General features: G+C 41.3%; 2 protein-coding genes across 2 annotated transcripts; one reads left to right on the top strand and one right to left on the bottom strand.

The window, feature by feature from the left end:
• Positions 1-277: 277 nt before the first annotated feature.
• On the top strand, positions 278-5,599 carry cdk2 (cyclin dependent kinase 2). The gene is made up of 7 exons (XM_015959706.3): positions 278-535; positions 3,681-3,758; positions 3,842-3,962; positions 4,056-4,226; positions 4,311-4,412; positions 4,503-4,706; positions 4,801-5,599. Exons 1-7 carry the CDS (start codon positions 420-422, stop codon positions 4,903-4,905), a joined length of 897 nt encoding a protein of 298 aa, XP_015815192.1. The 5' UTR covers positions 278-419; the 3' UTR covers positions 4,906-5,599.
• Positions 5,600-6,461: 862 nt separating this feature from the next.
• olfml3b (olfactomedin-like 3b) lies at positions 6,462-10,846 on the bottom strand. Its single transcript, XM_015959707.3, has 3 exons — positions 10,596-10,846; positions 8,133-8,418; positions 6,462-7,468 (listed from the first exon to the last, which is right to left on the bottom strand). The coding sequence occupies exons 1-3, from the start codon at positions 10,692-10,694 to the stop codon at positions 6,693-6,695; spliced, it is 1,161 nt and encodes a 386-aa protein (XP_015815193.3). The 5' UTR covers positions 10,695-10,846; the 3' UTR covers positions 6,462-6,692.
• Between the last annotated feature and the right edge of the window lie 525 nt (positions 10,847-11,371).

Below are 11,371 nucleotides of genomic sequence, written 5' to 3'. Positions count from 1 at the left end.
TTCGAAATAATCGGTGTATCATGAAGTCAAAAACGAACGCTCCTCTTACAACGCGGGAAACGCCGCTGTGTTGGTTCAGTTTTGTGGACTGAGCTGCGACCGTCGCGCTCCCCTTTTGAATTAATCCACATAATTACTATCGAGGCTGGGCACACATGCCCATATACCTGTTTTTGTGTTGTCGTTTGATCTGAGAGCGTTTCATCTTCTACACGAACCCCCTATCTCCCGCTCGGCTGTTTCCGGACTGGCCGAAGGGAGCCGGGGCGGCGGTTAGTGTCGGTTTGTCCCCGCGTTGCTCCTTAACATCGCCCCTCTGTAGCCACCGAGCCGCTGTCGCTGCTGCTGCTAGCGCGCACACAAAGAGACCAGTATTGCTAAGCAGCTAAACTTTAAACAGTCCCGCTCTTGTAAGCAAAATGGACTCATTTCAGAAAGTGGAGAAGATAGGAGAAGGGACGTATGGAGTGGTGTACAAAGCCAAGAATAAAGTGACCGGAGAAACTGTTGCTCTGAAGAAAATCCGCCTGGACACGTAAGTTAAGAGGCAGGAGTTATCTCCAGAGCTAACGCCGCGCTAAAAACATCCACTAATGCTTCAGATTTTTTTTTTATCCACGACCTCGTGGCTGGTGATCGTCTGCCCACTTCCTGCAACAACAGAAATAAGCGTTTCTCGTTAAACTGTAATTATTCAGTGCCTAATATAACCTCCACACAGGACTAAGTGACGTAGCATCCTTGGATATAACCCTGTAGGTTAGCTGGATATGTTTGTTTATGTTTATGCTTATGTGCTTAGCAGACGCTTTTACCCAAAGCGACTTACAATTTTTTGCAAGTCGCTTTGGGTAAAAGCGTCTGAGCAAGTGAAATATGTAACTATTTAAGGGAATTTTTCATTGTCTTGTGTTTTAGTCTACGATCAGATGTTACTAGTGAGTGATCAGAAGTAGTTTTCTGACTCTACATTGAATGCTATTCTGTTTCATTCCTTTGGTTGATTTATTAGTTGAATGGACATGTTTTATAGTTTTGCTGCTGTAGGAGGGTACCTTTCAGTATCTCAAGCTGTCAAACTACCAACATACCCAAACTTCAGCACTCTGAAAAAAGCATTTGGATCCTTATCGATGTCTTCCAACACAAATACCAGAGATGATCAAAGTAAAAACAGAAAGCAGTTTTCAAATGATGATTTAATTTATTTATTAAGGAAACAAACAACCAATCAACACCCTTAGCTGCATAAACATCCATCAAGCATCTGTGAGAACTAATAACAAGGCTTACATTGCTGTGAAGGATTCCTAGACCACATTTTTTTGACATTGTTTTATTCCAGCCAAACGAGTGGGTTGACATGTTTGAAGTCATGGTTCCATCAATTACAGTAAGTGGTCAAGGTCCTGAAGCAGCCCCAGACCATCACTCTGCCACCACCGTGTCTGACTGTTGGTATATTGATGTGTTTCTGAAGTTAGTTTTTCACCAAAATAGTCTCACCACTCCAGAGAATATTTTCAAAAAAGTCTCAAAGATGCTGTTGACTGAAAAACCATTTTAAATATGTTTTTCCTGATTATGGTTACTGAGTTTTTCATGCAGACTGAACATGAAAATAGTCTCCCACACCTTTCTCCTGCATTAGCTTCTGATAGAAAATAGACGGTGAAACTAGAATTAGAAAAGCCTGACAGATCTACGTCACACTGAATAACATTCATGGACTCACCCATCTTGGGTGTTGTTGGATTAGTGTCCAGTAAATTTTTTGTTCTAGTGTCCAGGAAACAGCAGAGAACTTCTCAGCTAATTCAAGCTAACCTTTAGCATTAGCAATGCCACCACACAGCCGAAGTTCCTCCAGCCTTGTGTTATTTGTGGAGATAAAATGTCTATGTTGCAAATCAGTGGTCGAGTTGCATTGCTGTTGTCCGATCCGGAGTGAGATGTCCAAATATCAGGAAAAAGACTCCAAATCCTGCCATCAGAAGGTCTGCTGTGATGTGGGCAAATTTTAGGTCAGAAGAATGGTGCACTGGGATATTTCTTCCCCCTGCAAACAACTTACTCGTCATTTATTAGTACTAGAGACTACTACAAAAATGCATTGATTAAACAAGTGTTCCACTTTCTAAAATATCATCAAGATGCTCTTTGGAGACGGTGAGATGGGTCTTTGTGTGGTCACCAGAGATGTTTTACGGAACTGTCCCATAGAGGCTTTTTTGTCTCATCTCTTTCTTATTGTTGAATTTGACCTTAAACTAGCAAAGGCACCATCTGCTGCTGTGTGGGATCATTTAGCGTACTCGATAGCCATGTTTCCACTATTGAAGTTCCAGGAAAACACAATGGATCAGTGTTTTCAGCCGTTGTGTCTGTACAAAATCAGCCTTTTCAGGACTTTGCAAATACGTCAGCATATCATCAGCATGTTTGCAATGAGTGACGTCACTGATCAGCGCGTCCATAGACAATTAAAACATTTTAAAAGTGTAAGAATATAGTAAGAATTTTACAGTGAGAAAGTCCCAAAAGAGTCTAATGTTTCAGTCATTTTGGAAGAAAGGTTACACTGAAACATATTTCATATCCAGCTGGTTGTGGGGATTGCCACTTTTTCTCCATTCAAAACAAAAGGAGGGTCGTAACTACTGTTTACCATCAGTGAGTGAGGGGGTGCCATATCTACTGCAAGCTAATACCGCAGCGCCGACAGTTGTAATTTGACAACTGCCGGCAAAAAGCACAGGATAAAATTTTGACTTCATTTCTACATAATGCACCTTTAAAATTTTTATTCCGTCAAAGTACGCCATAATTTAATCCGTTCGAGGTTAGGGTTGCAGGGATTAACCGGTTTGACTGTTAACCTCGGTTAACTCCCCGTACAGACGTATCCAACACCATCTATAAAAACAATAAAAAGACAATATGGCGTGAGCCGTTAGGACGAAAACAAAAGCGAAAATGAACGCGAGCATGCAGCAGAAGCAGTGACAACAACCATCGGGACCATTTGGGATATGAGGAGAGCAGCTGCGTGACATGAAAAGCATTTTGCGTTTTACTCATCATCGGTGTCTGATATGGCAATTTGTAGAATAAATTCATAAATGAATGCCTAAAACAATAAATGTGTAAGGGAGTATATGTTTTTGCAGCACTGTATAATCCTTGTTAAAGGGAATGACCGTATTCTAGGGATGGACAATATATCAGCATCAATATCGGTATTGGCCAATGTTAGTCATTTTTTAACATATTGGTATCGGCCTGATAAATAAAAGTGGGCCGATATGAACAACCGATATTTTTTCAATCTTGTCTCCATTTGTTTATCTGTTTCAGAGGGTGAGGGGGTGATGTGTATTTGTTTAGTCATGTGACAGTGAATGAAATCATCTCAGAAGCATGTGTGTGTTGTGTGTGTACATAATACGGTAAATTCAGCTTTAATAATTTTCATTCTATACAAAATCTGTTGATTTTAGACAGATTAATGTCAGTATAACAGTCTAGGCAAATATCGGTTATCGGTCATAACAGCGATTTTAATATCAGCATCGGCCCAAAATTTCATATCGGTGCATCACTACTGTATTCAGCAATGCCTGCTTGCTGGTCATTATTTGTTTTGGTGTAAAGCTCTGGTTTGTTTGTCCCTAATGCAGAGAAACAGAAGGCGTACCAAGCACGGCCATCCGGGAAATTTCACTCCTCAAAGAACTCAGTCACTCAAATATTGTCAAGTAAGTTCTTAGTGTTTGAGCCACGGCCAGAGCACGTCTGAACCGTTGCCAACTGTCATCATTTGTTTTTGTTTTTTTATTAGACTCCAGGACGTCATCCATACGGAGAACAAACTTTACCTTGTTTTTGAGTTCCTTCATCAGGATCTGAAAAAGTTCATGGATTCCTCCTCAGTCACAGGAATCCCGCTGCCTTTGGTCAAGGTAGTCATCACTTTGTGACTGTCAGTCCTCAAAATGTTAGGATTGAATCTTCTGTGCAAATTAGATCTGATCTTACTTTTGTTGTTCTTTTAGAGTTATCTCTTCCAGTTGCTGCAAGGCCTGGCCTTCTGTCACTCCCACAGAGTTCTTCATCGAGACCTGAAGCCTCAAAACCTGCTCATCAACGCCCAAGGTGAGATCAAGCTGGCTGACTTTGGCCTGGCGAGAGCCTTTGGGGTACCCGTACGAACATACACACATGAGGTAAGCTGTCTAAGTGGGTTTTATCAGGACAGCTTAGTTTATTCTTTTAGCTTCTTGTACAAAACCACTTTTCTGAATTTCCAGGTGGTAACACTTTGGTACAGAGCACCAGAAATCCTCCTGGGCTGCAAATACTATTCCACAGCTGTTGACATCTGGAGTCTGGGGTGCATCTTTGCTGAAATGGTGATAAACACAGCCTCATAAATCAAAATAAACAGCGTTTGTGTGATGTGGAGTGTTGTTGACATCTAACTAGTACACCTGTGTCCACAGATCACCAGGAGGGCTTTATTCCCCGGCGACTCTGAGATAGACCAGTTGTTCCGAATCTTTCGAACCTTGGGAACGCCTGATGAGACCGTTTGGCCTGGAGTCACATCCATGCCAGACTACAAACCATCTTTCCCCAAGTGGGCTCGACAGGATTTGTCTAAAGTGGTTCCTCTCCTTGATGAGGATGGAAGGGAACTTCTAGGAGTAAGAACCGAAATAATTTCCCTCATTCTGCTGTACATCTTACAGATGGTAATACCAGTCATTTTTTTTACTTTGTTTTGACTCTATCTTTTAGGAAATGCTGAACTACGACCCAAACAAAAGGATTTCTGCCAAAAATGCACTGGTGCATCGATTCTTCCGGGACGTCACCATGCCAGTTCCTCACCTGAGACTTTAATCTGTGCAAATTAGCAGGCTGTTTTAAATGCCAATAATCTCATTAGCAATAAGGACCACCATGCCTTGCTTCAGTTCTGTGCCTGGGATGCACACTACAGGATACGTTATGATTCTTCAGCCGCGTTCAAGAAGCTGGTTTTCCTGGAAGTTCCAACTCTGATGTTATCAAAGTTTGAAGTGTTTAACTGTAATTTCTAATTATATTTTGCATATTTATGTGCAAGTGCTATATTTGATCTGTTTCTTGTGATTATCTATGAGTTCACGTCGGAGAGACACATCAGTGCCTTTCACTGAATTCTTTAATTTAAATGGTATGTTCGCATGTGGATGCCATCATCCAAAATGTCTGGATTAGAATTTCATTTGATCAAATTTGTGGGATCGTGTAAATTATAAACGATGTTAAACTGAGCTGCAACCAGGGGAAAAATGGGGGGATATTACATGGTTGGTGCTTAAAGAAGTTAAAATTAGTACGATTATCCTCCAGGTTCAAGCAGCGTTTGGTCCCAAAATATCTGGAAGTGGTTTTAAAATGTCATCTTTGAAGCGACGGTTCTGATATACAAGTGTTCTACGACATTTTACAGAACAAACTTTGCTGTTGTATCTTTAGATTTTATCCAGACTCAATGCACAGTTTTTATAGATGTTTATATACATTCAGACAAAATAAATGTGTTTCAGCACTTGTTTCTGGTTTTATGGCTGTTGTCAAATCAAATGGTGACATTTTTGATGTTTCCACTGTGTAGTTGGCATTATTTAGGTTTTATAGTGAAGGTAAAAGGCCTCTATTTGTGTCCTTCTTAGGGTTCTACAACCCCCCAAGGCTCCTCACAATACAATCCGTCATACACACATTCACACAGCAGTGGGGATGGGTGCACTGACAGAGGCGAGGCCTGGCGGGCACCACCAGCAGGCAAGGCGGGTTAAGTGTCTTGCCCAAGGACACAACAACAGCGTTTTCTGGTCAGAGCCGAGATGGAACCTGCAGGTGACGCTCATGTTTAATCAGAAATAATAAATCACAATAAAATAAAACAAGCAAAGCAAGAAAACTGATTTGGGTAGATTAAAGAAAGCTGTTTTATTAGAAATGCATTTCAATAAGTGAGATGTGGTCATGCACTCAAAAAAAAAAACAATAGTGCTAGCCAGCTAGCAGGTTCTCACACCAGATTACATTAATGATGTAATACAAATACATTATTATTACTAATGCCGTCCTAAAGATACATTGCATTCATTGTTTAGGAAGACATGTTTATGAGTTATGATGGATTTGGTGTCACTCATGCTGGAGCAACAAAACAAAAGTTATGAAAACAAAATCAAATTTGTTTGACCAATAAACTTGACTGGATGTATTTTAACCTAAAAAGAGTGAAAATAAGTGGAAAAGTTGAATCTAAAGCATAAAATAAACAGTTAGCCCATGAGGTTAGTAGATGGTAATGTGACATGTGTTCACATAAGTTCCTTAAAAACAAAAACTAATCCTTTTATTGCGTTGTAGACAAAGTCTACAATTGTCATATGATCACAATACGTCTGATACTGCAGTGTTTAAAATCAGTCTGTTGTCCAAATCGCTTGTTTTACTAGGACTAGTTCATTCACCTTAAATAAAAAGACTAAAATAACAGTAAATAACTATGTTTAAAATGACAAATGTGCTTATCATTAATAACCACTACTGCTTCACTTGAGAGACAAACGTCATTTCTAAACATTTAATTGGGAACAGTTAAAAACCTCGACTTGCTGTTTTTCAGTTCAGATTTCTAATTTCGTTTTCATGGTGAGCTTGTAGAGGACTTGGTAGCCGTCGTCCCACGCGTACAGCAGCTGCTCCTGCGGGTTGTACTTCAGGCTGGAGTGAAACCCGTAGCGTTTGGGGAAGTAAAACAGAGGCGCCTCCTCGTTCGTCACCATGTCGTTCACGTCAAACACACACTGCAGCCGTGAGCGACCAGGCTGCTTGGTGTTGTACACGACGTACAGAGTGCCACAGATGACAAAGCCCACCTCTGCGTTCTCTCTGGGACAATTTGTCTCCCACATCTGCTCGATGTCCAGGGACCTGCTGTCCATTTTAGCCAGAGAGATGTACCTCTCGTTCTGCCGCGTGGCGTAGATGGCCCACAGGCCTTCCTCATCCACAGCCAGGTCTATCATGGTGTCAGGGTTCAGCTCATACACAGGGATGTGGTCCTGCACTGGGAACACTGCACTATCTGTTAGAACTTTATTCATTATGTCGTATTTAACCACTGACGTCTCCTCAGCCTGGTTTACGTAATACACATGGTTGTTGTAGACCACGTGTCCAGTTCCCTCCCAAGCAGAGGGGAGCTTCAGGCCAGTGGACAGGGAGAAACCCAGAGAACGGGTCAAGTCCTGCATGGTGCCGAACTCACTGATGGTGTCCCCAGATGTCCCGTTAAAAATGTAGACCTTACCAGTGGTGTCTTTGCTCCAAATGCCCTTTGACCCTCCGACTCGCTTCTGGATCTTCATGGCTTTTATGCTGGAGATCATGTCGTTGCAGTCTGGAAATGAGACGGGAACATGCTCAACACTGTGGTTTGGCTCCATGACACATAAGGTGGGCCTTGTTAATCTTCATGATTATACATAGATTTATTCGATATAAATCATTGGTTGTTTCGATAAAGAATTCCCATTAAATAAATCATTTAGGAGACACACAGAGATACAATAACAACCTCTGAACGCTTCCTATAGCTTCTAATGAGCGTCTGGATTCTGGCTGAAGGTATTCTGGACCATTTTTCTTTCTAATTCATCTCTAGTTCATTCAGGTTTGATGGCTTCTGAGCATGGACAGCTCTCTTTAACTCACACCACAGATTTCCAATAATATTCAGGTCTGGGGACTGAGATGGCCATCCCAGAACGTTCTACTTGTTCCTCTGCATGAACGCCTTAGCAGATTATGAGCAGTGTTTAGAGTCGTTGTCTTGTTGATAGATCCAGCCCCGGTGCAGCTTCAGCTTTGTCACTGATTCCTGGACATTGGTCTCCAGAATCTGCTGATATTGAGTGGAATCCATGCGTCCCTCAACTTTAACAAGATTCCCAGTCCCTGCACTGGCCACACAGCCCACAGCATGATGGAACCACCACCGTGTTTTACTGTAGGTAGCAGATGAACTCTATAGTCTATAGAAAAAACCCTGCCCTTGAGCTCACCTGTGAATTTGAGATATTTTTCCTTCTGCTTCTCCTTCACCAGAGTCACCTGCTGCTCGATCAGCTTGTCGTCCACGTCCACGCACGGCTGGACCCCGTTGTGCGTCTCCAGGTAGTCCAGTTCCCGTTCCACTCGGTCCACCCTCGTCCCCACGCCGTCCAGGTTTATTCTCAGAGTTTCTTTTTCTTTATCGAGACTCTCCAGCTGTGACACCATCTGCTGCTTCAGCTCTCTGAGCTCTGAGGCGTAGCGTGTGGTCTGCTCCTGCCACAAAGAGATCCTGTCCTGTTTTCAATCAGAAAAATTAAAGCAGCAAAGTGTGAACTCAACCTGTTTACATTTCAGTAGAGATAACACACAGATGTTTGTTTTTTACATAGTCGTACAGTAAAGGTCTGAAACAGCACAGTAAAAAAATTTGGTCACTAGAGGTTGGAGATGAGTTATATTTTTGTGAGTTGGATTTAAAATATTTGTTTTAGAGGGGATTAATATAAAATAAAAAGATTTTTACTAAAGATTCTGGCATAAACAGAATATATTTGGTAACACTTTATTATAAGGGTCTCTTTATTAATGTTACTTAGTGCATTATTAAGCATTAATAAACAAAGGGTCCTTTAATTAGTGCTACTAGTATTTGTTAAGTATGTGGGGTCCTTACGGTTAGGCCAAAGAACCTGTAGGGGGGTATCTGCTCAGTAATGCATTACATAATATGGTTAAGCAGTTGTCAATACTTCATTTAGTAATGTTTCATAAAGCACAACATAATGTTAATAAAGGGACCCTTATTGTAAAGTGTAACCCTAAATTCTGACTTACAGGCTATGTGGAGTTTTTGTTTTTGCAAACTGAAGTTTTGTCCTGTAAAAAAATCGTGTTTGTTTGTTTTGGAAATGGCCAAGATGATTAACATTTCCTACATTTTAGTTATAAAAAATATTTTATGCGTCGTAATTTTTGCAAAGTAAATATTTCTTCTGATGCTCTGAAAGTCTTTCAGTTTTTCTTTGAACATTTTTGTCACGTTTTGGAGGGATGTTAGAACCCAAAGTGCAGAAACCCAGGATGACACGAGGCTGGGGAAGATGTAAAGTAAAATCCTTTATTTTAGGAGTAACCAAAAAAACAAAAGTAATCCAAAAGGCTGGGAGCCAACAGTCCAAAAATCCAGATAGAGATCTGGAGATCCAAAAATACAAGAGGCACGAGAAGAACTTGACAGAATTACAACAAACAACAACAATGAACCAACAAACACAGAGTGACAAGACAGGGCTTAAATAGACTGGGAAGATGAGAGGGAGATGAATTGCAGGTGTGTGGGGAGAGGGACCAGGTGAACACAATTACTAACTCAGGGAGGAGGAAGAAAACACTGGTGGGAAAAAACACACTAAATAATGAAAGGCTGTAACAAAGGAAAATGACCTAAGAGAAAAAAACAAAAGACCAGAAGGTGTGAACCATAACTAATATTCTAAGGGGAAGCTGACACTAAAGGAAAACACAACAGAAAGAAACTACAGGGGCGTGGCTAAGAGGGGGCCAAGAGAGCACAGGACCTGGGAGAGGGAAGTCTGAGGGGGGAAACCTAGAGGGCAAACGGGGAACACCAGGAGACACATGAGGAAGATGCAGACACGACACATGAGGGCGCTAGTAAACACAAAAGGAGAACCTGGAGTGGGAACTGGAGGGGCTGGGGAACAAAGGGACACAGAACGTGACAATTTTTTGCTCTTTCATCAATTTTCCCCCAAGAGCTGAACATCTGCAGACAACAGTTTTATTTTTTTATTTATTTATTTTTTGTTTTTTTTTAAATCACCTGAATCATCCAGGCATAAATAAACTCATAATTTCACAAAATGAACCAGCTGATAACCTACTAAAGAACCACCTTTTAGCGATGTTTCTCAGCCTTCTGCCACAAACACACAGTTTGTTGTTGTGCCTTCAGCTGAATGCAAAAAAGAAATAACAAAAAACCCATTTTGACGTATAAAATAGCATTTTTCCTCCATAAGGATGATTCTCAAAGAGCTATTAGCTGGAAACTTGGCACACAATGATGATGCATCACTCAGGTCGTGTTTCAGGTCTTTGCTGGACTTTTTCTGTTTCATATTCGTCAGTTGGGCATAGATCATTATGTCTGAATGTTTTTCTTTTAAAAGTGGATTCAAAATGAGTGAAAAGGCTTCAGAATGCACAAATAAATGTTGTTCCAGACCAGTTAAAAAGACTTTAAGAAAGTCAGGTAATCATGTTGGCACAATACTGCACAGTCAAACGTTTTTCTTCTAAACCAGTTGAAAAGCTAAGAGCTCATGTTCGTGGAAATGAGTTGCACTTTCCAACATCTGCATTCCATTGCATCTACCGTGTCCTTGAAAGTTTCCTCTCAGGGGGACTCTGGAGCTCAGGGCCCGGTAGGGAGGTAAAGACAGTCTTACCTCTATAGCAAGCAGCCTCCTCTCCAAGTAGTCGATAAGAGCTTGATGCTGAGCCGTGGCAAGGTAGGCCAAAGTCACCAAGATGACGAGTCGTCTCATTTCGAGTCTTTTAGCTCCCTTTAAGATCCCGTTCTGAGTGAGGGAACTCGGGAGCCAGCAGAATCCCAGAGGTGGGCTGGAATGTTTTACTAATCTGTCTGGGAGGAGCCAGAACCAAGTGGAAGAACAAGACAATACTTCTTACTGCATTTCCTTAAAAAAAAAAAGACTTCTCTCGACCGGTGGATGGTTGTTAAAACAACACTTATTAAGAACGCTCTTTTAAATGTTTAGCATGTTTTGCTCTGAGGGTTCTGGACACATTTTGTGCAGAAAACTAATGTGGACCGTGACCACCAGGAGTTACATAAGAGAAGGAAGGGACGAGTCTGGAGTCAGAGGTGTTCTGCTTCTGCGTGATGGGAGAGAAACAAGAGTGGGGAGTAGATTTAGGATAAAAGTCGTCGTAAAATATCTGAAAGGAAATCTGGATGTGTTCTCGTTTTCATCAAATGAGAAGCAAATCATTCCACAACTCCACTTTGGCATTTAAAAAATCTTAAACACATTATGGAATAAAGTTGGCACAATGGGAATTTTACTCTGGTTTTGTGAGGTTACTCATAAGATTGTGCATCCAGTATAGAACCAGCTGAATAGTTTTTAGCCTGCTTGCAGTAATTGTGTCCCATTTGCCACATATCCTCTGCTGGAGACAGATGGTCCAGTTGGGTCTA

This window comes from Nothobranchius furzeri, chromosome 3 (assembly GCF_043380555.1).
Source record: "Nothobranchius furzeri strain GRZ-AD chromosome 3, NfurGRZ-RIMD1, whole genome shotgun sequence".
NCBI lineage: Eukaryota > Metazoa > Chordata > Actinopteri > Cyprinodontiformes > Nothobranchiidae > Nothobranchius > Nothobranchius furzeri.
The sequence above is the reverse complement of the archived record's forward strand: the minus strand, read 5'-3'. Positions and strand labels throughout refer to the sequence as shown.

Excerpts from the sequence above, each read along its gene's own strand:
- olfml3b (XM_015959707.3), bottom strand. The coding sequence starts at position 10,694 with ATGAGACGACTCGTCATCTTGGTGACTTTGGCCTACCTTGCCACGGCT. Across the intron at positions 8,419-10,595 it reads GGAGGCTGCTTGCTATAGAG|GACAGGATCTCTTTGTGGCA; the intron begins GTAAGACTGTCT and ends GATTGAAAACAG. Across the intron at positions 7,469-8,132 it reads AAAATATCTCAAATTCACAG|ACTGCAACGACATGATCTCC; the intron begins GTGAGCTCAAGG and ends TCTCATTTCCAG.
- cdk2 (XM_015959706.3), top strand. The coding sequence starts at position 420 with ATGGACTCATTTCAGAAAGTGGAGAAGATAGGAGAAGGGACGTATGGA. Across the intron at positions 4,413-4,502 it reads GGTGCATCTTTGCTGAAATG|ATCACCAGGAGGGCTTTATT; the intron begins GTGATAAACACA and ends CTGTGTCCACAG. Across the intron at positions 4,707-4,800 it reads ATGGAAGGGAACTTCTAGGA|GAAATGCTGAACTACGACCC; the intron begins GTAAGAACCGAA and ends TCTATCTTTTAG.